The sequence below is a fragment of the Pleurodeles waltl genome, chromosome 10, assembly GCF_031143425.1.
Source record: "Pleurodeles waltl isolate 20211129_DDA chromosome 10, aPleWal1.hap1.20221129, whole genome shotgun sequence".
Lineage (NCBI taxonomy): Eukaryota > Metazoa > Chordata > Amphibia > Caudata > Salamandridae > Pleurodeles > Pleurodeles waltl.
In genome coordinates this window covers 608,504,511-608,530,633 of record NC_090449.1, presented here as the reverse complement: position 1 = coordinate 608,530,633, position 26,123 = coordinate 608,504,511, and the positions used below count along the sequence as shown (strand labels likewise).

At 44.8% G+C, this 26,123-nt stretch overlaps 1 protein-coding gene across 2 annotated transcripts in view; it reads left to right on the top strand.

The window, feature by feature from the left end:
* Positions 1-23,918, top strand: part of TTC21A (tetratricopeptide repeat domain 21A) — a 391,729-nt gene extending 367,811 nt beyond the window's left edge. Inside the window, exons 28-29 of one of the 2 annotated variants that reach the window (XM_069211078.1) lie at positions 22,937-23,004; positions 23,313-23,918. In XM_069211078.1, coding sequence (XP_069067179.1) covers positions 22,937-23,004; positions 23,313-23,390 — 146 coding nt within the window. In that variant the 3' untranslated portion in view covers positions 23,391-23,918. The remainder of the gene's footprint in view (positions 1-22,936; positions 23,005-23,312) is intronic. The other variant, XM_069211079.1, reaches the window with a different exon arrangement.
* The last annotated feature ends 2,205 nt before the right edge of the window (positions 23,919-26,123 follow it).

Here is a 26,123-nt window from a genome sequence, read left to right as displayed (position 1 = left end):
TCGGACATCACATTCAGATGTGGTTATGTTTGGATATACAAAGGCACAAGTCAAGTTTAATCTTGCAGTCTTTTGGATTACCTCTTTGCAATGTGTTTATTGTGGTAGAATCTAAATCAGCTGTGTGTTGAATAAAATAATGGCGATAAACCCATAGTGCATACTTGATGGGTTTGGTTAAATCGTGCAAGAAGTTGCTATGCCCTTGCTGTGAAATTGAGGTCAAAGAGTAAATCTAATTATTGTCGGCTGTGGGATAAAGCCAGCCTTTCAAAGCAGAAAATAAAGCTCCTATAGTGTGTTTAAAAGCATATTTATTATATTTCAGAATCCAACCCTTGATAATTCATTTTATGGTGCTCATGACTCCTTTTTAGGGGCGAGCGCAAAGAGCTCCATCCCCTTCCCATGTAGTAATCTCTCTTTGGGCTTCCAACCACCCCCATGTCACGTCAGTCAATTTCATTGGTTCGTGGGCTTGCCTTTTAAAATCCGCTTGCTTTCATTTGTGAAAGGCATGCATACGTCATGCCTTTTCCGGTGTATAGCCCACCTACACAGCACCCGTAAACTGCTGAAAACATAGGAGGCTCGATGTTTTCGCCATTGTTTCTGGACAACTTTATATGTTTATTTTCCATGCAGCGCGATTGTGCTGGGCTTAGATTGCGCGATCGTGCTCGGTTTTTCCGTTTTCAATTTCAGCTCGATCGCGCTGCATTTTACATAGTGCGATCGTGCTGCGTTTTTTTTTCTTTTAATATGTGTGGCAAGAAAAGTCTGGTTAGGAGTTTCCAACGCTAATAGCTCTAACTCGAGTAAATGCAAGTCCTCTTGCATTGAAAATGCTTGTTTAATCATTGCTGACCCTGCCCTTTGAGTGCTACTCTCTCACCGTTTTCTGTCTTTAATGGTACTTTTCGTAGGATTGCTCAGTGAACTTAATTCAGGCAAAATGTCTCTATGGGCCAGATGTAGCAAAGGTTTTTCCCCATTCTGTGTCTATGGGAAAAAGTGTTCGTACATATGGCCCTATATTCCTTATATGTTAACATATGTCCATGTTTGGTTCTTTATATGTTAGATGGACATGTATGTGATGTATTTTTTCTTGAAAAAACCCAAAATAAAATTATTCAAACACGAAAATCCTTTTTTGTGTGAGGATTCCCTTGGGACTTGGGTCCCTTGCTCCATGCACCACTGAAATCAATCTATACCCAACTGAAGAGCCTCATGCAGGGAAAAACCAGTCTTGGGTTGGTTGTGTTTTGGTTCAGAGAGGACCAAGCTTGGCATTTTGGGCTGGACTGCTTCTATTAGATGAGGGTCAAGACTGATTTGCATATGGCTGGGTCTAATCTGAAGTGGTATGGTGGGCAAAAGATGATGGTTTGGAATGCTACCTCTAGGAAAGTTCCCTCTTTCTTGGCATGGTTACCCCCATTTTCTACCTGTTGCCAGTATGTTTGACTGTGTATACTGGGTTCCTGCTAACCAGGACCCCAGTAGTTTTTCTCTCTCCTCTAAATTGTACCTTTTTCTTCCCACAGTTGCCATACTGGTCCCCCGTGTAAGTCCCTAGTATACGGTACGTAGGTACCCTGGACATTGGGGCTCAAGGGGATCCCTATGGGCTGAAGCAGTTATTCTGCCACCTATAGGGAACCCATGCAAAGAGTTCTGCAAGCCTGTCATTGCAGTCTGCGTGAACCGTTGCACGCATCCGGTTTCACTACAGGTCACTGCACCAGGTCACTGTAAATCACCCCTATGAGAGGTCCTATCAGCCCAGAGGGCAGGGTGCAGGTACCTGTGTGTGACGGCACCCCTGCACTAGCAGAGGTGCCCCCACAAACTCCAGACCCATTCTACTGGACTTCGTGAGTTCGGGGATGCCATTTTATAAATGTACTGGACAAAGGCCACTACCAATGTCCAGCTACATAATGGTAACTCCGAACCTGGGCATGTTTGGTATCAAACATGTTTGAATCATACCCCAACACTGTTGCAAGTATTGGAAGTATGATTCTATGCACTCTGGGAGCTCCTTAGAGGACCCCCAGCATTGCTACCACCAGTCTTACAGGGTTTTCCGGGCAGCCCAGCTGCTGCCACTTCTCAGACAGGTTTCTGTCCTCCTGCTGCTTGGTCTGATCAAGCTCAGGAAGGCAGAACAAAGGATTTCCTTAGAGAGAGGGAGGTAACATCCTCTCCCTTTGGAATAGATGTGACTGGCTTGGGAGGGGTAGCCTCCCCAAGCCACTGGTTTGCTTTGAATGGCACATTTGGTGCCCTCCATGCATAAACCAGTCCACACCAGTTCAGGGACCCCCAGTCCCTGCTCTGGCGCGAAACTGGACAATGGAAAGAGGAGTGACTACTTCCCTGTCCATCACCACCCCAGGGTGGTACCCAGAGCTTCTCCAGAGGGTCCCTGGGTTCTACCATCTTGATTCTAAGGTTGGCAGGGCACTCTGGGAGCCTCTAAGAGGCAGGTGACGTCAGAGCCCCCTCCTGATAGATGCTTACCTGGTTAGGTGACCATTCCCCCTTTCAAGGCTGTTTAGGGTCTCTCTCTCTTGGGTGGGTCCTCAGGTTCGGTTTGCAAGATTCCAGCAGGACTGCTCTGTAACCTCTGCTTCAACTTCTGGCTTCTGGAACTGCGACTGGACCCTCCAGGAACCTACAAGCTGCAGATCCACGAGGAAGACTCTTCTGCAACATTGTGTCTAGAGTTCCTGCCAGCTTTGCAACAGTTTCCTCACCGTGCACCCTCAGAAGACCATAACTCTTCAGCCTGTACAAGAAGAAGAATGAATCTCCCTTGGAGTGAAGGAGTCACTTCCCTGCAACTGCAGACACCTACAACAAGCGATGACCAGCTGCGTGGATCCCCTCTACTGCTGAGCTGTGTGGATCCTGCATCACGGGTGGTGCCAGCTATCCAACTTTGGTGGCGGTAAGCCTTTGCCTTCCCACACAGGACAGTAATCCTGTGCACTGCGTCTCTTGCAGCTGCCAAGGCTTGTTTGCATCTCCTCCAAGAGATCTTCAGAGGACGTGTAGATCCAGCCCCCAGCACTCCATCCTGCAAAGCACAGCCTCCTGCGTGGTTCTCCTGCAGTGTGAGATCAACTTCTGTAGTGCTGTGTGGGCTCCTTCTGCGACTCCTGTGTCCCCATCCTGGGGGACTCCTGTGAGTGCTGCCTCTACTTCTGTGAACTCTCTGCGACGCTAAGGGTTTCCTGTGACTCCCTGGGTTGTCCTCCTGGGCTTTGCTGGTCCCGGCAGCACCTCTTTTCCACCACTAACCGCGAGTTTGCCTTTGCCAAGGCTTGTTGGTGGAAATCCTGCACCAACACCCATCCTCAATCTTCCTTCCAGCGTGAGACACCTTCTGAATCCATCTGGAACTCTCCTCCTGCTCCTGGGCTGCAGTGCTGACCTGTTCTTCAGATCCGTCAACAAACTCCTGCATCCACAGCTGGGTGAGTAGTACCTCCTATTCCTCCTGGACTCCACTGTGACTCTTGGACTTGGTCCCCTCTCTCCACAGGTCTCCTTTCTTCAGGGATCCACTGCTAGTTTTCTTGCAGTCTTCTCTGGGTATCTTCTTTTTCTTCTTTGCTTCCTTTTGGGTGGTTTGGGGGAAATCCAGTGTTTTACTCCTGCATTCCTGGTCACTGGGGGATACTGTGTTACTTACCTTTCTGGTGCTCTAGTACCGCCAGCTCCCCTCTACACATTTTACTTACCTAGGAGGAGGTACCTTGTTTGCATTCAATTTTTCTTTGCATATGGTTTGTGCTCCCCGTTGGGTCACTATTGGTTATTACAGTTTGCACTGTTTTCTAACCTTTTCTATGCCTATTTCTGATTGTTAGTGTATATATTTAGTGTATTTCTTACCTCCTAAGGGTGGGTCACCTGTCTAGTATTTTGTGGTGATCTGTTAAAAAAATAAAGTACCCTTATCTTTGTACAACTGAGTGTTTTCTTTCATGTGTGTAAGTGCTGTGCGACTACAGTAGTATTGCATGAGCTTTGCGTGTTTCCTAGATAAGCCTTGGCTGCTCATCCACAGCTACCTCTAAAGAGCCAGGCTTCTAGACTCTGCCTACACTTCACTAAGAGGGGATACCTGGACGTGGTATAAGGTGTAAGTAGCATAGGTACCCACTACACACCAGGCCAGCTTCCTACATTGGGGGCAGCGGTGGGATAAGCACTTGCAATTGCCTTACCACACTGTCACTTGGTACTTTCCACAGGAAAGACCACTTACTAGCTAGGGACATACACACACACCTAGTATCAGGGCATAGTCTCTAGGGTTTTGGTAAGAGAGGGGTCTAGGCATAGCTCTTGCTCCAAACTTCTGTAGAAGAGACTAGATATTAGGGAGGTTAGGCACACCCTACACCCTACATCACTCTAATATCTCTTCAGTACCTAGCGCCTCTCAGAACATGGGTTCTCAATATGAGGACCTTACCTTTCAGGAGCTGAGGGAAGTGTGTAAGAGCAGGAAACTGAAGACAGGGAGGAACCCTAGTAAGAATATACTCCTGGGACTTCTTCTTCAGGATGAAGAGGATCAGGCTGGTAGCCAGGAGGTGAGGGAACAGGGATTAGACTCTAACCCCCTAGTATTAGAAAGAGAAGATTTAGATACTGAGGAGGGTCAGGATGGTCCCTCAGAGGATCACAGGGTCTCTAGTAAGCCCCCTAGTGTAGCTGGGAGCACTACAGGTAGAGCCAAAGGTGGCTATGTTAGTAGGCCCCCCTTTGTTCTCCGGGAACTAGTTCAGAGGGTTACCAAACCTAGAGACAGATCCTCATCCTGCCACTCATGTCACCTACAGCGGGGCAAACTGCTCAACTCCAGAAGCTGACTCCTTAGATAGGGAACTTAGGAAACTGAGGCTGGATGAGGCCAAGCTGATGCTGCAGCAGCAACAGCTAGCCCTAGACAGTGAGGCCTTGGCAGTAGAGGCCCACCTCCTGGCAGCTCCAACTCTACCAGCTATAGCAGCGCAGAGTTTTAGAGTGGCCAAGTGGGGGGAAGGAAATTAGGGAAGGGAACAGCTGGGAAGGAGACCTGTGAAGACAAGAAACATAGATACCAAACAGAAAATATCAATCATAGATTCTTTTGAAAATAAATCTGTAGACCATAAATGATTACCCTTTGTAATCCTCTTGAATGGAGGGTTGGTTTAGAATTCCCTAAAAGAAATGTTAATTCACACTTCCAGTAATTCAACAACATGATTTCATATTGTAGCATTAAATCGTATTGTTCACCCAACAATTTGCCATTGCATTCAACAGGCTTTTAACTTTATCATTTATTTACACATTAGAATTCTTCTGTGAATTCTAATGTTATGTAATTTGCCTCTTTCTCTTCTTGCTGCTAAATGAGAGAGTTCAAATTGAAACCTGTTTTATTTTGCGTGGTTGAGAGAAAAGACTGCAATTATGTATCTGCTAATGGCAAAGATAACCTTAACTTGACCTTTTTAAAGTAGCTATTAAGTATCGACTGTGTATCTGCTTATTGCAAAAATAGCCTTAACTTGACCAACAGATGATGGAACTTTGGAGAAAAGACCACCATCCAACTTACCATCCCGAGTTTAGGCCAAACTCTCTTTTAAAACTCCAGACAAGGAAATTCCAGGTGATTTTCAGGAACCAGATGTCGTCAGAAAAGAAGAGCTTTAATCCAAATTGAAGCACACCAAAACAGGAGCTCCAATCCTCATAAGAACTCCAGAACAATGAGCACTGAGGACTGGGTGTGGCTGTTTAAATAGAGGTGCCCCACCCATGGAGCCACGCCCAAAGTGCCCCACCCAAGATGGCCGCGCAGGAACAAATGGGACTCAAGGTCCCCTCCAGCATTCCGAGGATGAAACAAAGGTGCGCACAAAGCGTTTGAAACATTCACCAGCTTCCTCTAAACACTACACACCGCGCACATGGCACGCAGACACCTGAATCCAAAGACAATTCTCGATCCCTGAGCAAACCAAAAACTAGTCATTACAAACATAGTATGCTCTTTTAGATATTTAGACATGACTGCATGTAGGTAACCTCCATCCTGATGATGGATACCAAATAGGAGCAGGTCCTAGAGCGTGCACCGCTGGGATGTTGACACCCATACAAGGTGGGGGATGACATCCATAAGTGGATCTCGGCTCTGGAAAGGGCCTGTAAAGTTCAGAGGGTCCCCCAGAGACAGTGGGCTGCTATCCTTTGACTCTCCTTCTCTGACAAGGGTAGGGCTAGGCTTCTTACTGTCAGAGAGGAGTATGCTGATAACTACACAATTTTAAAGTCTGTTTTTTCAGATGGATTTGGTCTTACCACTGAACAGTACAGAAATAAGTTCAGGGAGACCAGGAAAGGGTCCTCCCAGGATTGGGTTGATTGTGTGGACTGCTCTGTAAAAGCATTGGAAGTCCGGTTCCATGTTAGCAAAATCAGTGATTATGAGGGCTTGTATAATCTAATTTGGACTGAACAACTGTGTGTCTGATTTGTTGCACCAGTACTTGGTAGACTCAGATCTGACCTCTCCCTGGGAAAGAAGGCAGACAAGTGGTTCAGAACAGGGGTGAGCAGAAAAGCTCACTCGGGGGTAACAAGGACAAGAAAAAGAAACAGGTAAGTCTCAGGACAAGGGGTGGGGACAAAGCTAAAACTAAAAAGTCTTCATCAAGCCAAGCCCACAAAATTCCTCTGGGCGTGGGTCCAAATCCTCTCCCTCTTCCCATAACAAAAAGCTTTGGTTCTGTGTCTGTAGGAACAAGGGCCATCGGCCTGGAGACAGTTCCTGCCCTAAGAAAAGCACAAAAGCACCCACCACTACAACCCCACCTCTACCATTAGTGCCCCTAGTAAATACAGTAGTGGTGGGTCAGGCAGTATTAGCCATTCCAAGGATGTAGTTGGGCTCACTTTAGGAAGTGTGGTGGGGCTGTCTTAGTTCGGGAAACTACTGAGGCTGTTTTAGTCTCAGATGCGGGCATTGAATTTCCCACCTTTGCTGTCTGTCCCCTTAATATGGGTAAGTAGAGGCAACTGCCCTTGATAAATGGTGTTCAGGCAGAGGCCTACAGGGACACAAGTGCCGGTGTCACAATGGTGACTGAAAATCTTGTGTCCCCTGAGCAACACCTACTTGGTCACCAGTACCAACTGACTGATGCCCAAAACAACACTGTATGCCACCCCATGGCAGTTGTTGATTTCAGCTAGGGGGTGAGGGGGAGGTTTACTGGTCCAAAGAAAGTTGTAGTGTCCACAGACCTATCTGTAGAGTGTCTCTTGGGGAATGACTTAGAGACTTCAGCTTGGGCTGAAGTGGAGTTGGAGGCCCATGCAGCAATGCTGGGCATCCCAGTAAATTTTTTTACTTTGACTAGGGCTTAGGCCAAATAGCAAAAAGAAAAAAAATCTTGGAGCCTGAAACAATGGCCCAAGAGGCTCCCAAAGCCAAGAGTAGGAAAGGCAAAAGGTTGCCTCCGCCCCACCATCCAGTGAGGATTCCCCCTTTGAGGTGGAGGAATCTACTCCCTTGGCAGAACCTACACCTGAAGAGTTGAAAGCTGATACTACTGAAACTGAAGGTGCAGGGGGGCCTGCCAGGGAGGAGTTCAGTAGGGAACAGTATACCTGTCACACACTGGAAGGGTTAAGACAGCAAGCGGTCCTTCAGGAAGCAGGGGATGCCAGTGGCACCCACAAGGTGTACTGGGAAGACAATCTCCTGTACTCAGAAGCAAGGGAACCCAAGCCTGGTGCCACCAGGAGGTTGATAGTACCTCTGTAGTATAGAGAGTTTTTGTTGAAACTGGCACATGATATACCCATGGCAGGTCACTTGGGGCAAAGCAAGACTTGGGACATAATTATCCCACACTTTCACTGGCCCCACATGTCTGAAGATGCCAAGGAGTTTTGTTGCTCCTGTGTCACCTGCCAAGCCAGTGGCAAGACAGATGGCACCTCAAAGGCCCCTCTAATTCCACTACCAGTGGTTGGGGGTTCCCTTTGAGAGGGTTGCGGTGGATATTGTTGCCCCCCTATACCCGCCCTCTGCCTCTGGAAACAGATTTATACTGGTGGTGGTGGACCATGCCACCAGGTAGCCAGCGGCTATCCTCTTAGGACCACTACAGCCCGTGCAGTGGAAAATGCCCTCCTGGGAATCTTTTCCAGGGTGGGCTTCCCAAAAGAGGTGGTATCAGACAGAGGTACAAGCTTCATGTCTGCATACCTCAAAGCCATGTGGAAGGAATGTTTTGTTACTTACACGTTCACTGCCCCTTACCACCCCCAAACCAATGGTTTGGTTGAGACATTTAATAAAACTCTCAAAGGTATGATCATGGGACTCTCTGAAAAACTCAGAAGGAGATGGGATGTCCTACTGCCATGCCTCCTGTTTGCCTACAGGGAGGTTCCTCAGAAGGGAGTGGGCTACAGCCCCTTTGAACTTCTGTTTGCACACCCTGTTATGGGTCTACTGGCACTTGTAATGGAAGGATGGGAGCAACCTCTAAAGCTCCCTAAACAGGACATTGTGGATTATGTGCTTGGCCTCAGAGCCAGGATGGCTGAGTGCATGAAAAAGGCCACAGAAAAACTTCAGGCCTGTCAAGAACTGCAGAAGCAGTGACATGATCAGAAGGATGCCCTAACTGTGTACCAGCTAGGACAGAAAGTGTGGGTCCTGGAGCCTGTGGCTCCCAGGGCACTCTAAGACAAATGGAGTGGCCCCCACACTATAGCAGAGAAAAAGGGTGAGGTCACCTATTTGGTGGACCTTGGCACTCCCAGAAGCACTCTCAGGGTGCTTCATGTGAACCGCCTTAAGCCCTACTATGTCAGGGCTGATCTGACCCTGCTCATGGCAACTGATGAGGGACAGAAAGACGAGAGTGACCTTCTCCCTGATCTCTTCTCCACTACTGCAGCTGATGGCTCAGTGGATGGAGTGGTCCTAGCAGACTTCCTTACTGAATCTCAGAAGGAAGACTGCAGGAACCTCCTAGGCCAGTTCTCTGGACTATTTTCACTGACACCTGGGCAGACTACATGGTGTGAATACACCATTGACACAGGGGAGTTTGTCTGTTAAAAGTAAGATTGATCATGTTAGGGATTGCATCAAAGGAGAAGTGCAAAGGATGCTTGACCTAGGAATGACTGAGCACTCTGACAGCCCCTGGGCTAGCCCAGTGGTGCTGGTACCAAAACCTCACTCAGAATTATTAAAAAAGAGATGAGGTTATTTGTAGATTATAGAGGGCTTAACACAGTCAGAAAGACTGATGCTCATCATCACAAAGACTGATGGTCATCCTATCCCTAGGGCAGATGAGCTGATAGATACACTGACATATGCCAAGTATCTAAGCATCTTTGACTTGACTGAAGGATATTGGCAGATCAATTTGTCACAGGATGCAAAACCAAAAACTGCTTTCTCAACCATTATAGGGCATTATCAATTTACTGTTATGCCCTTTGGTTTAAAGAATGCCCCTGTCACTTTCCAGAGGCTGGTGAATACAATCCTCCAAGGTTTGGAGGCCTATAGTGCAGCTTATCTTGATGACATAGCTGTCTTTAGCTCCACCTGAGATGACCACCTGGTCCACCTGTGGGATGTTTTGGAGGCCCTGCAGAAGGCAGGCCTCACTATCAAGGCCTCTAAGTGCCAGATAGGGCAAGGGAATGTTGTATATCTGGGCCACCTGGTAGGTGGAGGCCAGATTCAACCATTGCAGGGGAAGATCCAGACTGTATTAGACTGGGCTCCCCCTACAACACAGACCCAGGTAAGAGTCTTCTTAAGTCTCACTGGGTAATACAGGAGGTTCATTAAGAATTATGGCTCCATTGTAGCCCCTCTTAATGACCTCACATCCAAAAAGATACCCAAGAACGTTTTATGGACAGCTAGCTGTCAAAAAGCTTTTAACGACCTTAAGCATGCCATGTGCTCTGCACCAGTGTTGAAAAGCCCTGATTACCCCAAGACATTTATTGTCCAAACTGATGCTTCAAAGGTAGGGGTGGGGGCAGGTCCTTCTCAGCTCAACACTGAGGGCCAAGATCAACCAGTTGTTTTATCAGCAGAAGGTTGAAGAATCAACATCATTTAACATAGTAATCAGGTATGCAGCCTAAGTTTTAGACTTGCATCTGCCATCTACAGAAGTAAAAAATAAAGTCTTGACATATGTTCTGCTACTGGCCAGGCTGTGGACTTCGACAGAGCGTCTTTTGCTTTTTAAAGAGGCTCTCATAGTCATGTTAATGGGCATTTGGGCCCAACTCTTGTTCTTGCCCACATTTAGGTTGATATTTTGGACCTGGGTAAGTCCCAAAGCACTAGAGAACCAAAATAAAATATTTGTGTAGGAAATATACCTAGGGTGAAGAAAAAAGGTAAAAAAACATAATTTGACCAATTGTAGATCATATGACTGTGTACTGGATCATGGATGAGGAATTCATAATGTGTGTACTATATGTGTTCCAGTGGCAACAGAGTGACTGGGTATGCAGTGTTACTTTCAGAGTACATATTTGCACACCTCCTCTATACTTCATAAACAACAGTGCTGTGGCTCACTCACTAGGCCTGGACTCCTCAGTGAGGCACTTCCACCAAAGATATTTGAAGTTTTAGGGCTATTCTGGGCACAGCTGCAACAGGGTCAATGTTTGTAGTTGCTCCAAAAACCTCACTAAATGTACTGCTCCTTTTGCGGTAGGATTGATGCTTGGGGAAACAATCAACAACACACATAGCACCAGCAGATCCAATCCCTGCCTTCCTCTGTCAGCTGTGCTGCCTCAAAACCTCTCTCACCCATTCATGCACAACCAATCTCTGTGGCAGAGGGTCTCCCTCATTTCCACCTTTTGGGAAGTGATCAAAAGGCAGCACTGGTCATCCTGATTGTTAGACCTGTCAGCCTTAGGGTGGCCTTCTCCCAGACGTTTTGCCTTCACCATCCTGTTTTTGTTTTTGTTGGCTTTAGGACTGTTCACCAGTGCTAAAGTGCTTATGTTCACTATCTAAAACATTGCAAAATTGGCTTACACCTTATTGGCATATCTAATGTACATATAAGCCTCTAGTGAAGTGGTATTACCATATACCCAAGGCCTGTAAATTAATTGATACTAGTGGGTCTAAAAGTACTTATTGTGCCACCCACTTAAGTAGCCCCTTAAAACATGTTCCATGGTTTACCACTGCAGCCTGAATGCAGTTTTAACTGCTAATTCGACTTGGCAATATAACCCTCTTGCCAGCTAAACTCCACTTTTCTTGCATATAAAAGTAGGCCCTAGGTAGCCAATACGGCAGGTGCATTGTAATTTAAAGGTTAGACATGTAATTTTAATATTTACTCCAGTATTGGAAATTTCATAGATTCACATGCTTGAATCATTCCTCGTTGTCGAGATGGGAGTCCCCGGTACCGTAAAAAAGACAATGCCCCAAAGACATAACATTTATGACAAACAAATTCTCTTAATTTCAGCAACCCATCCAAGTCTTTATGTAAAAAAGGACCAAACTTGAACCTCAGCCAATCAGAGAGTATCACCCTTTAGAACCCTCCTGAGAGAAGCTCCAGCACCTCAGATTTTCTACCTCACGTCGTGCTAGGGAGTCTCCTCTGAGCTCTGCTCAGTTTGTTCTTGTGAGAGAAGATTTTCTCAATATATCTGAATTCCTTTTGCTTATTGGGTGTCTCTGATTTACACTCATACCTTCTGGAGCCTGTTATACCAGCAGGATGTCAGACAGGGAGAGGAAAAGTCTCTTTGGAGCCTACAGCACTTGTGGGAAGAAAAGGCTCCATTCAGAGGGGTCTGGTGAAGGCTGTAGTCTCTCATCTTCACCTCAGGAAAAAAGATCCTCCTCTAAATCCAGCCACTGGCCTTCAACATCGAAGGAGGTCCCAAAATCCTCCTCAGAGCCTTCTACACCCCCTCCAAAGGTATTGACAACGTTTAGAAAGCCGACTTCAGCCTCTGAAGATAGACCGCTGATGACGATTCCACCGTCGACGAGGTCATCGTTGTCCACTCCGTCGTCGATGAGGACATACACAGCAGCTACATTGGCGGTGACGACGATGACGACCGTAACCTGTCTGGCGATAGTGACTTCTTCCTCGTCTACGATGTCCACGACGGCGGTGACAAAATGGAGACGTCGATGCTGAAGTTCAGAACGTCGATGACGATGGTTTCGATGACGACTCCGTCAACGACACCGTCAACGGTGAGGATACCTTAGTCTACGCTGTCGTCCACGTCACCGTCGACGGGAGCACTTGAATTGCCAGAGACGACTCCGTCGACGACCTCGTTGACGAAGAAGAAGAAAATGCAGTCTGCGTCTGGATGGGGAAATATCACTCTAGGAGCTACATCCCCAAGTAAGATTACTCCGTTGATCCCGACTCATCTTCTAGAAGAAAATTCAGATGATGATGGACCATTCGGGGCAACCCATAACCCTTCTCAGCTTCATGTAAAGTGCCAAGAGGATGATGAAGAATATTATCACCAGTATTGTTCTCCTCAGCGGCAGCAGACTTACATTCCAGAGGAGATGGTTTGTGTTCCGAGTTCCCTTATATCTGATATGCAGTCTATGTTGTCAGATTACAAAAGGAGATTTCCGTCAGTGCTACAACCAGACATTCAGACGGCGCCTCCTCCATCCATACCTGCCACTCCAGTTCCACAACCTAGAGCATCCCCTAGATCAGCCAGAAGTACCCCGCAAAGGTCCTTCATACAGGTTGCGGGCTCTTCGGATGAAGAGAGAGAAGAAGGGGAATTGCAGGACAACTCGATCGGGACAATTATATATTGCCGACACCCTCTTCTCCATCGCCTATCCCTGTGGATCCTCCCCCTGGAGATATTGGGGGTTTCCACAATTTGCTTGAGAGTGCGGCAAAGAGATTTGGGATACCCATGCCATCCAAACAGATGGATTGTTTTTTATATGACTTCAAGGAGCCGTATCAAAAGAGTGTTAGTTCCATACCTATTGTTGGATACATCTGGGAGGAAGGTCTCAAAGTAATGAGAAATCCAGCTACGGTAGCTGCAGTCTTGCCCAGGTTGGACAAAAAGTATAAGGCCTCGGAGGACGCCCCAACGTGTCTTGTTAGTCACCCAAAACCGGACTCCGTTATAACCCAGGCAGCGCAGAGGCATTCTAAAAATCCATCAATGCCACTTTCAGTTCCTCCAGACAAAGAGGGTAGAAGACCAGACAATAATGAGAAGCATTTCCCTTCCATGTCTGGCCTCATAGTGAGGGCAGCAAATTCGTTGGCAATCCTGCGGGGTACGACAGACAGCTGTGGGCTGATATTGCCCAATATCTGGATGATGTCTCAGAAGAATCTAATGCGGAAGTAAAGAAGATCATCTTGGAGGGTGAGCGCACCTCGGCTGAGGTGATTGATGCGCTATGGACATTGCAACAACAGCTTTTTGGCAACTAGCTGGCAGAGCAGTGCTGAGGTGCCAGGGTTGGTTAAGAGCAACATCCTTCCGTCCAGAGGTTCAAAACAAGGTGTTGGACCTCCCTTTTGATGGAGAAGCATTGTTCGGCAAGCATGTGGATGAAGCCTTTCAGACTATAAAAACTGATACAGACACCGCAAGGTCCTTAGGGACACTTCAGTTTAAGAAAGTTCCTTTTCGTGCTTCCAGAGGTCAGGGAGTCTTGACATATCGAGGGGATTACCAGACTTTTCGTTACCCCTCCTATACTACACAGCGGTTTCGGCCTCAGTATACCCAAAGGCAACCACCTCAGGCGTCACATTCCAGACCCCCTCTTAGGGGAAGATCGCGTCAGGGTAAAGAGGCAGCCAGACAGCAATGACCACAGAGCAGGAAGATAGGAGGAAGGATATCACATTTCTACAAGAAATGAGAGCAAATTACATCAGACCAGTGGGTCTTAAAAGTTGTTCGATTTGGCCATACTTTAGAGTTAGTTCAGCGCCCACCTTCTTGTCCTCCTCATACCTTCGTGCAGAAGCATCTAAAACAACTCCAGCTGGAGCTTGTGACCATTCTTAAAAAAGGGAGCAATAGAGAGAGTTCCTTCTTGGGAGAAAGGCAACGTTTTTTACCTGGGAATCTTGCCGTTGCATTCTAGATCTTAGGGGCCTAAACAAGTACCTCAAACACCAAACCTTTTGCATGGTCACATTGCAAGATATTCTTCTCTGCATGAATCACAGAGATTATATGACGTCTCTGGATCTGCAGGACGCATACTTTCATATTCCAATTTCACTTGCCCACAGGAAGTATCTCCGTTTCGTGGTAGCTGCCAGCCATTTCCAATTCAAAGTCCTTCCCTTCGGCTTGAAGTCCACCCCCAGGATCTTGATAAAGTGCCTAGCTCTGGTGGCGGCTTTCCCAAGAAAGAAGAAAAAGCAAATTTTTCCCTACTTAGACGAATGGCTCATCAAGGCGTGGTCGTCTCAAGCAGCTCACGACTCAACAACCGCTTGCATAGCATTATTCAGCGAGCTGGGTCTCACTCTGAATCACAAGTCAACCATCTTACCTATAAGGGTAAGAACCTTCGTAGGAGCAAAGATCAACACCATCAGAGACAGAGCTTTCCCGTCGATAGAGTGACAAGCGAAACTCGTTTCCTTGGCAAGTAAAGTGCAAAGAAAAAAGTCTCTTTCTGTACGCACTTACAAATCACTTCTGGGGATGATGTCTTCTTGCATACAGTTAGTCCCTTTTTGTCTCCTAAGAATACGTCCCCTGCAGGAGGAATTAGATCTCGAGTGGATGCAGAGAGACAACTCGTTCGACAATCTATCACTGTAATTCCTTGGATGGTCCAGGCTCTCCACTGGTGGAAAAGTCAGCAAAACCTCGCAGTAGGTCTTCCTTTCCTACCACCTCGGCCTCCATTGGTCATCACCAAGGACGATTCCCTAGAAGGATGGGGAGCACATTTTCAGGATCTACAAATCAGTTGGAAGTGGAGCAACTCCTTCCAAAAGTATCATATCAACTTTCTAGAGTTGAAAGCGATTTTCCTGGCCCTACAAGCTTTTCTTCCAAGGATAGAGCACACAGCAGTTCTCATAAGGACCAACAATACTGCAGCGATGCATTATTTAAACAAACAAGGGGGAACAGAAGCTCTCCTCCTGTCTCGGGAATCGCAGACGATTTGGGATTGGATGTCACCAGTTTACGAGTAGAACATCTACCAGGAAGGCAGAACGAGACAGCAGACACTCTCAGCAGAGTGACGTCCTCCTGTCACGAATGGGAATTAAATCAGGACGTGCTCGACCAGGTCTACAGAAGATGAGGGGAAACCCAAGGTGGATCTTTTTTCAACCCCACAGAAAACCAAATGATGCTATTATGCAAGTTGGGTTCACCATCCGGGCTCCTGCAGGAATGCGTTTTCGATGGCATGGTGCGGAATATTTGCCTACGCTTTTCCACCCATTCCTCTGATATCAAGGGTGCTTGCAAATATCAAACAGGAACATTGCAGACTCATCCTGATAGCTCTGTTTTGGCCCCGCCAACGTTGGTTCTCTGAGCTCCTCCTGTTCTCGGAGGTGGATCACATTCCGCTGAAAGTGTCACCACGGCTCTTGACGAGGAACGAGGGCCAGATTCTACACCCAGCTCACTCAAGTTATCGGCCTGGCTCCTGAACACAATGAGTTCGCCCATTTAGACATTCCCCCTGAGTGTCAGGGTATATTTTGGCAAAGGCCATAGCAGAGAGCACCAACAAATCGTACTCACTGAAATGGAAGAGATTTTGTTTGTGGTGTCAGAAAGAGCGCATTGATCCACTATTGGCACCTCCGGAGTGAATACTACCCTATCTCCTCCATCTGGCATCTACAGGCTTGGCATATGCATCCATTAGGGTGCACTTGGCGGCGATATCTTGCTACAGACGTTCGCCTACGGCTCCATCTCTGTGGTCATCTAGATTAATTAAGCAGTTTCTCAAAGGTCTCTTTCGAGTTTTTCTGCCAGTAAGGCCTCCTCCACCGTCTTGGCAACTCAACACGGTTCTCTCTCAGCGTATGAAACACCAATTTGAAATGATACACAAAGCGGATCTGAAGCATTTATCGTGGAAAGTGGCTCTTCTTCTAGCCCTTACTTCTTCCAGGCAGGTCAGTGAGATCCAGGCATTGACTATTCAGGACCCCTTTCCTCTAATTTAAACAAGATAGAGTCATACTTCGTACGAACCCCAAGTTTGTACCAAAGGTGCCATCAGACTTTCATATTAACCAACTGGTGGTTCTAAAGTCTTTCTTTTCTAACCCAACGTCTCCGGCAGAGAGAGCTCTCCATTCGTTGGACATCAAAAGGAACCTCAAGTTTTACTTGGAAAGAACCAATAGTTTTAGGAAGTCCACTCAATTGTTTGTCACATACAGCGCCCCTAGGAAATGACAGGCCCTTTCTAAGAGAAGTATAACCAGATGGATAGTAGCGGCTATAAACTTTTGCCACCAAGCAGCTGGAAAACCTTTACAATCCTCAGTAAGGGCGCATTCTACGAGAACTGTCTCAGCGCCCATGACACTGTTTGCAAGTGTACCCCTGCAGGACATTTGCAGAGCAGCCACCTGGAAGGCAACTCACACATTTACGAGACACTATTGTCTAAATGCCATTCCTAAGGGAGATGGAGCGGTTGGTCAGGCGGTCCTGCGACATCTGTTCCAGTAACGGTGATCTCACATTGCCTCCCTCCATCCCTTTTTTCTTCTTTGCACATTGCATGGTTTTAAATTTGCTTTGTTGTATTTGCATGTTTTCCTTATACCATATTATATGAGTGTCTGTGAAAATTTAGGATATTATATATACAGAGCATAATGTTTTCATGCTATTAAGAACAGCTTGACAATCTCTGAATGAGGGGTTATTGGATGTATGTTTAATGCAATTTGCTCTTAATACTGCTTTTTAGTTTGATTCAAGCATGTGAATCTATGAAAGTTCCAATACTGGAGTAAGAAAATAAGTTACTTATTACTTATTGGAATTTTTCATAGATTCACATGCGACCCACCCGCCTCCCGGGGGAAGCTGACCTTTGCATATCATATGTTTAATCGTCAATTGGTGCACTAGTGCTTAGAAAATCTGAGGTGCTTGAACTTTTGTCAGGAGGGTTCTAAAGGGTGGTACTCTCTGATTGGCTGAGGTTCAAGTTTGGTCCTTTTTTACATAAAGACTTGGATGGGTTGCTAAAATGAAGAGAATTTGTTTGTTATAAATGTTATGTCTTTGGAACATTGTCTTTTTTAAGGTACCGGGGACTCCCATCTCGACGACGGGGAATGATTCAAGCATGTGAGTCTATGAAAGATTCCAGTACTGGAGAACTATAGTTACAGGTAAGTAACTTATTTTCTTATATGTCCTGGTGGTAAAAAACTCTTAAATTTGTTTTTCATTACTGTGAAGCCTGCCTCTCCCATAGGATGACATTGGGTTGCTTTATTATGTTAAATAAGTGTTAACTTTTGATTGGGAATAGATAAACATTTTGGTGTCTGAAAAATTGTAATCTAAAACCGTCTTTAATGGTAAAGTTGGATTTTAAGTTACAGTTTTGAAACTGCCACCTTAAGAAAGTTGACAGTTTCCTGTCTTAACTATTTGGTGAGCACAGCCTGTTCCTGTGTCACATGACTGAGTGTAGTTGACAGTTGGACTTTGTTTATTCTTCCCAGACAGCCACACTGTCGAGGGGATTAGGTGTATCTGAATGGGCCATCACTGGCAGGTTGCAGGGGCGGAGCGAGGCACAGCCCCACTTTCAACAGAATAGGCTGTGCTCTGCCTTCACACAAAGAACTTGTCACCCCTGCATTGCTTATGTAGACAGCCATAAGTCAGGAAAGGGGAGTCAGGAAACTTCAAGCACGTCAAAGTTAATTCCCTAGAAACGTCTCTTACTTCAAAGAAGACACAGTGAATAAGAATAAGACCCTCAGACCTACTCTTCAGTTTACTTTCTGGACCTGTGAAAGAACAGTCAGAAGACTGCCTGCTACTGTGGCCTGCCGTGTACCTCAGAGTACTGGTTCGCTGCACCTGGAAGGACTGCTTTGCTTCCTGAAGCTTGCATTGAACTCTCAGTGGTCTACCCTCCTGTTTGAGCCCTGTTCCACTTCTTTAACCTGGGACTACAAGACTGACTCTTAGGGCTAGGTGGCTGACCTCCTGATCAGAGCTTCAGGGACAGAACAGGCTGATCTTGAACCCGCACCTGGATCCAGCCTGAATGAGTTGCAGCCCCCTCCCTGCCCCACCCAAGGGGTGCCTTCATGTCCTGGACTGTTGGTGGTTTAATTAAAGAAGCCCAGATACCAAAGTCCAAAACTTGGAACTTGGAAAATTATTGGCTAAAAACTGTTCTAAGAACGAGAAGAGACTAGGACCAACCTGCTTGTCTTTCCACCAAAGGTGCATTGCGGATTGGCCTGACATTTCTGCAGCTCCTGCTACGTTCTTCTACACAGCAGCAGATCCTGTTCAGTGGTATGTCGCCAAAGGGGTACCAGGCCTCATAGACCTCTCACTGGCTACAAGCCTCCAGCCTCATCCTGCTGCAGATTTTCAACTTCCAAAAAAGAGACTAAGTCAGAACATCGAAATCTTCACTACACCCTCTTCCAGCGGCTCCATGCCGCTGCCGCCTTCTCCTCTGACATGGCCTGCAGCTCTGCCCCAGGCAACTTTACCTTTTTCTTCATTTTTGTTTCTAAGCCCAAAGGTAAGCACCGGCCGGGTCCAATCAACTTTTTGCATCTGACATGTGCTCCATCACGTTTGGCCAAATTTTTCTACTTTGATCTGATCTCAAACAACTAGATGTTGTGATCTTTTAGGGACTAGGTTTTACTGTAAACTTGAACAAATCATTACTCTGGTTCTACTGATTGGATTTATGTTGTTTTTGCATCAAATAATGTATTCAAATTTTCTCTATATTTGTAAAGTGGTGTAGGACTTTTTTGTGTTGTGTTTTCACTTTATTACTGTTTGTGTCCTGCAAAAATACTTTACACATTGCCTCTCAGTTAAGCCTGACCGCTTTTTGTGCCAAGCTACAAAAAGTTAAGAACAGGTTAATTTAGTGACCTTTGTTGTTCACCCTGATAGGGATTGCGGCTGTTGTTTCACTAGGGTTAATACACCACTCAACCAACATCCCAATTTCTTACACTGCTAAACACAAGGCTACCCCTTACCCTTTATTTCCTAACTTCATGATCACCCTCCCTCAGCTAAGATGTTCTCTTTCCAGCAAACTATTTAGAAGATGAGGTTCTTGCCAGTGTCTTTAGAAGTTCTGAAAAAAACTGCAGAATCAATTGGTTATGGGTGTCATCCAAAGTATGTCACAGAAAATGCAGACCTTGCATTTTATTCTGTTTCTTAGTAGTGAAATGTATGCTCAAGGTTCGTCTCTGAGGCATCTTGGAGTTTAGCTATTTCATCTGCTCCTGTCCCACTAGTCCTTTAAGACACTGACTATGGAACACATGCCCTCTTGAGGCTTCAGGTGGGTATTTGATGTACATGGTAGATTTGCATGTTCCTGAATGTCTTCATCATCTGTACTTCCTGAGGTTCCTAGCAGGGGGTAACCTCTACTATAACTGATTAAATACACTCCTGTCTCCTGAGACAACATTGGATTAGTAGTTCTATTCTTCCAACTTGACCTACCTATGATTAAAAGAAAGACCTCACTTGCACTGTCAGAACATTTTGTTAAAGTAAGTTAAGCTGCGCATGGTTAATAACGCATTGTTGGCAGTTTTGCAGGAACTCCTGTAAGGCCTTCAATGTTGGTCTTAAGGACTCACTTGATTTACTCTGGTCATCAGCAAATGGTCACTGCTGATCCCTGTGAGTATGACTGGGGCACAGCCATAAGACGTGACTTCCCAAAGTTTGCAACTTATAGTCCTTTTTGAACGCTCTCATCTATATAAACACACAATGAGTTACAGGTCATTTTTCTGGTTCAGATTATTTCTTTCCTTTCTTTTCAGTAGTGATCAACGCAGACAACATAACCGAGGCATTCTGTATCAATAAGGGGAGCACTCGGTCTTTGTCATCTGTGCAGCCTAACAATAGAACTGGGGATTGTCTTAGAACCACTACCCGTTAATCTTTCTTCTTGTGAGCTCTTGCAACTCTCACGCTCAAGCTTACTTTCTAAGTAGGCTGATGTACACTCCACTTGGGTGGTAGATGAACAATACTATTTGGTCTGCTGCTATAGTCCCAGGCACCTCAAACATGTTCAGCCATATTCACTTCCAAAATGAACATGGATCTAATTTGTAACATTATTATCAGGTAGAGAAATTCACCTGGAGGGTGCGTGATGTTGGAGGCTCTTGTTGGCCAAACCCGTTTTTATTGTGGACTTGATCAATGTGATAAGACAGCCACCTCTTCCTTTTGCAGAGAGTTGTGCTCCTTTATTGCACTAGGGCTGGTGTTCCATCCTTGTCAGTTGTCTCTTAGCCTAAACGCAGTGTAGTTATGATTGGTGCTTCCTTGTGATAACGTTTGTGTGTTGCAGGCTGTTAGAAGAGCACCCTGAAGGGCTCAATAGAGTTATTTTTGTGCGACAAAGTTTTGCCAGTTCATTAAAACTATGTGGTACATTAAGTAGCAAAAGATCTGGAATAATGCCTGTCCCTCTTCTTGCATTTCATCATTAAGGTCCCTTAATCTTGATAGGTTTAGAGTGCTATTGCTTAATATACTGTGGAGCATGCAGTCACACACCTAGGTTTTTTTAGTGCATGCAAAGCTCTTTGACACATCCCATATGAAGGCCTGGACTTGTTTTAGGTACTTTCTAGTTGTGAGGTCAACTTCAGGTGTAGTTCATATTCATTAAACCTAGATAAGTAGATGTGTCATTTGGGTATGCTTGATTTGAGAATACGTACGCATCAATTGTGGGAATCAAAGGTCAATTTTGGATCCCGGAAATGCCTACTTAGGGCCCTATTAAAATTAAGTCAGTAACCCTCTCTCGGATGCAAATGTGTTTGGTCCACATCAGGATTACAACGTGTTCAAAATTCACAGAGACTAGGGGCCTTATTTTTACTTTTTTAGTGCCGCATTTGCGACATTTGTTTGATGCAAAAGCGGCACAAACTTACAAAATATAATTGAATTTAAAAAAAGTATAAATCAGGCCCTAGGTGCCTCTTCTCCTGCACACATTTCACCAGGTTAATCCTGAAGTGTGGGAAATCCTTTATATTCTGAGTCTTCCCACTCAGGCATTGGAAAGCGTTCTGTAAAACTGCTCCCTCCACTAATCTGACTCAAAGTTGCGGTGTATTACCGCACTGGAAAAAATTCAAAACCCTTGGTATGTGTATGTCCCAGGTGGTTTCACCACATGGTAATTCCTTCATTCAAAATGAGGGCCCTAATCTTTTTTACTTTCCTATATAACTGTAGTCTTTTGAGTCGAGTAATTATAACATATGCTATTTAAACACCAAGAGGCAGGTGGATTTTTAGTACTCTCTGGATTAATGATTAGAATATTAACCTAAATGAGGTTTCTAACCATATATATATATTTAATAATATCAATGCAAACTTTATGAATTAGGGGGACGATTTATGAAAAGTGGCGCTGCAGCCAGTGCAGCTCCACTTTTCTTGCAGCCCCCGTATGCCACCATGTGTGCTCTGTATTTAACGTACATCGCACATGGCGGTAGTTAGGGAACTAGCATCAACATTTTTTACGCTAGTTCGGCAGTTTGCACAATTAGCGTCAAACTTTTTTACGCTAATCCTGCAAAGCACCCAGAGGCCCATAGATACCAATAGGAGCCTGCTTTTAACACGTGCTCTGAGGAGGCGTTAAAAAGTGCCAAAACAAATGACGCAAAGAAATGTCTTGGATTTTTTTGTGCCAGATTTCCCTTTGCATACATTATACCTGGCACAGGCATAATGTAGCGGAAAGGGTTACAAAGTGGCACAATCCATGCACTGCGCCACTTTGCAAATATTGTGTGGTGTTTTTAGGCATCTAACGCCAAGTGTCAAAAATTATGCTAATGTGTCGTTAGGATGACACTAGGCCTTCTTGAATATGGGCCTAAGTTTGGAGGGCTCATACAGTGCAAGTCTTGACTAACAGCAGATTTTATTACATTCAGGGCCATATTTAAGAAAAGTGGCGCTGAACCCAGTGAAGTGCCATTTTTCTTGGGCCCTTAGCACCCCCTAATGCTACCATGTCTGCACCGTATCTAAGATACTGCGCACCATGGCAGTAGTTAGTGACGCTAACCCTGCAAAGCCATTGAGGCCCATAATGAATAATGGTGTGCCTTCTTTTAACGCCTGCTCTGAGCAGGTGTAAAAAGTGCCAAAAAAAATAACGCAAAGAAATCTCTTAGATTTCTTTGCACCATTTTTTCAGCCTCCCTAACAGGGGAACGCCCCAGTTGAATACATTATGAATGACGCATTTATGATGTAGCGCAAAGGGTTACAAAGTGGCTCAATGCACGCATTGCACCACTTTGTAAATCTGGTGCAGCGTTTTTGGTCACCTAACGCCACATTAGCATAAAAAAATTACGCTAATGTGTTGTTAGATGGCGCAAGAGGCTCTTAAATATGCCCCTGTCTTTTGTTACATTGACTTACACACTAACTAGTAGCATGTTAATGTTGGATTGTGTTCCGATGGGTTGGTAACTATTATATATTTTATTTTTACCCTTGTTCTGCCTTAATTTTCTAGGTTTTAAACTGGCATTCAATTATTTGAAGGGGAAGAAATATCTGAACGCAATAGACATTTGTCACAAGGTAAGTCTTGTTTTTTATTAAACGCCTGGGCCACAGGCGAGGGTCCATAACTAGAGTGACGAACTTTAAATATTGATAAAGCTTCAGGTATAAGAGACATGTGGTTATTAAAACATTCCCTCTACTGTTATAAATTAAACAGGGGAAAGCAGACTGACAAACACTGGAACGTTGGAGTATATGACCAGTTATTGTCCCTTTGACATTCCATTGTCTTCAGTGCTGCTCCCAGGATTCCAGTGCTCTACTCTACACTCTATTATGTTCTGAAATTCCCTTTCCTTACGGACTGTTGTTTTTGCTTTCAGGTTCTTAAAACCCATCCCAGTTACCCGAGGATTCGAGAAGAAATTCTGGAAAAGGCCCAAACAGCTCTTAAACCTTAGGAATAAAAGCCTGGGTAGTACTCCAGAGATGTTTGAATGTTGTGGCCCTTGCATTAACCCGCATGCTCAAAATGACAATTCTTTGTTCACACTACCAGTCTCACCCATCCCCTCAACTCTTAACCATTGAACGAGAATCTCGCCACCTAGTTTGCATTTGTTTAGTTGATACACTGAAAGCATATTAAAATTGCCAAAAATAGACCAAAGATTTCATCTAATGCTACTATGAGGAAACAATATCATAGTGCCAAAGTGATGAAATATTCACTGTATAATTTTATTCCCATTGGAAACACCATTTCTTATGAAAGAGATTTTTTTATATGAAGAATATAAATGACCTTAGCACATTTGAACACCATATTAGAAAAGGAATAATTTGTACATTACAGAAGAGTTATTCCGGTAACACGTTTTTATCCATCTGTTTAGTGTTCATTGTGCTATTTATGATATTTAATGCCTTTGATATAATGCACAAAGTTGTATTATTTATGTTGTTATAATAAATATATCTCTACTTTGAATAGAGTGTGTTTGTCTAATTCATGCTACCGGATGTCACATAAAAAAACAAATTTTCAAAGCATCATCCATATTGATTTTTTTGAAAGTGCTAAATGTGGGAATTCATTTACATACACTGTTTCTTTACGATAGAGTTGCCTATTTCATTCTGATCGCTTTCCTGTGACACCATGGATACGAGAATCTATTTGGACGTACTAATCGGATAATAATTATTTAGAAACGTCATGCAGTAACATAATTAACATACTTATCCTTGTGAAAGAAAGATTATAGGTAAGAAAGAAGTTACATAAAATTTGACGAGTAGGCTAATGGCTGGCATTTCGTTTGATTTATTCAGTCATTAGGGGAAATAATTCCTTGGGGCGGAATACAAGCTAGAAAGAGCATGGTTGATGCATGATGTTCTCTAGCTAGAAATGGTGGCCTTAGCATGCTTGACAAACGCATATATCTGGTTTGATTAATGCAGAGACTACTCAGCAAAGGGGCTTGTGGGCATGGGAAGAAAGTGGGAATAACCAAATCCCAATCTAGTTCACAATCTGTCAGCATTTTAGAGCAGAAGGAAGGAAGATTTTGAAGAACAACCCTGTAATACATTGTGAAGGGCTCTAAGACACAAAGGGCGTGAAGCTCGCTGATGCACCTGCCTGATGCTATGGCCACTAAAACGGCTGCCTTCCAATAAAGGAGTTTTAAGTTGCATAATGCCAGAGGTTTGAAAGAGCTGTGCATTATCCTGGTGAGCAGCACATTAAGGTCCACAGGGGTTGGCAGGACATAGTGCCAGAGGTCATAGATGCATCCTGTGTCTCTTGATGGTCTCATTGGCTGTGAAGATGGTCCCTGCTGCCCTTTTTCAGACCCCAGATTTTGCACTTGTCCTTCTGCACGTCTAGCTCACCAAGGTGCAGTGTAATACCAATTGTTATAATCGATGGAACATAAGAGCTGAGTGATATTTCTTTCTAGAAGCCCAGTGACCTCAGCCCTTTCCTTTTCTGGGGCACTAGTGGAGGATTTTCTGGTAGCCACCAGTACCTTCAAGTCCACTGTGGTAAGGCCTGGGTGTTGAAAGGTTCCACCTGGAACCATACGCTTAAGCTAAGATATGGTGGAGAGGTTTGTAACATTCTCCCTCCCTCCACATACAAAAGGGTCCCTCCACTTGAGAAATGGACATGGTCTCTCTACAGAAACTGAAGTAAACCACATAGCAAATATGGTAATGATAAGTCTGATAAACCAAGATTATTACATCCCCCAAACGATCCCTGATCTTTTGAGATCTTTGCATTCGGAAGGATTGTGAAATAGGTTTACAAAATGACCCAGCTATTTCATTGTTAGGCTGTCCCCATCAGAGAGCCATGTTTCTTGCCTATCCAAGAAATTATTTCATCCCACTTGCATGAAAAAATGGGTTGTTAGTGGAGGTGGGTGTGATCGCTTCTCAAGCAATCGCCGCAATCCTTGATCCTTGAAGTCACTAAATTAACATGTACTTAACCCTCTGGTAGCTTGGTTTAGAAACATTCTGGCTTAACTTAGAGGCAATGTGTAAAGTTTTTACGCAGCACACAATAGTAAAGTGAAAAACAACAAAAGAAAAATCCCATACCAATTTAGAAAAGTAGAGTACAATTTAATGATTTATTTGACATCAAAACAAAAACCCAATCGTTGAACTGGAGATATGCAATTTTAAAGATATAGGTAAAAATAGTGTCTAGAAGCACAAAACAACAACTGTGGTTATTTGGTCACTCTGGACTGGGAAGAAGGCACAAGTATAAGATGACCATGATGGAATGGGGACTAGATACAGGCACCAGGCTAGGCCTGCCAAGAACTGTACCTTATATTCTTAATGCGAGGCAATACGTTGCACAGCATCGGTTCTGAGGATTGATGCAAGGTCCTGCATCGAGTTGCTTCACATAATGTTAGTTCTGAGGAGTTGTGAGGGCTGCAATGCGATATCCCGCTTCGAGTTGCGTTGTGTTGCGCTGCGTTGGTTCCAATAATGAGCTGCAAGAGCTGTGATGCGAGGTCCTGTGTTGAGTTGCATCATGTCATATCGGTTCCAATAGAAATGCCAGCAGGATTGGCACAGCACCTTTATTCCTGCTTCCAAAAGTCAAGAACTGGGATGGCAATTCATCGGAGGTCAGGACTCACTGGAAGCAGAGGTGT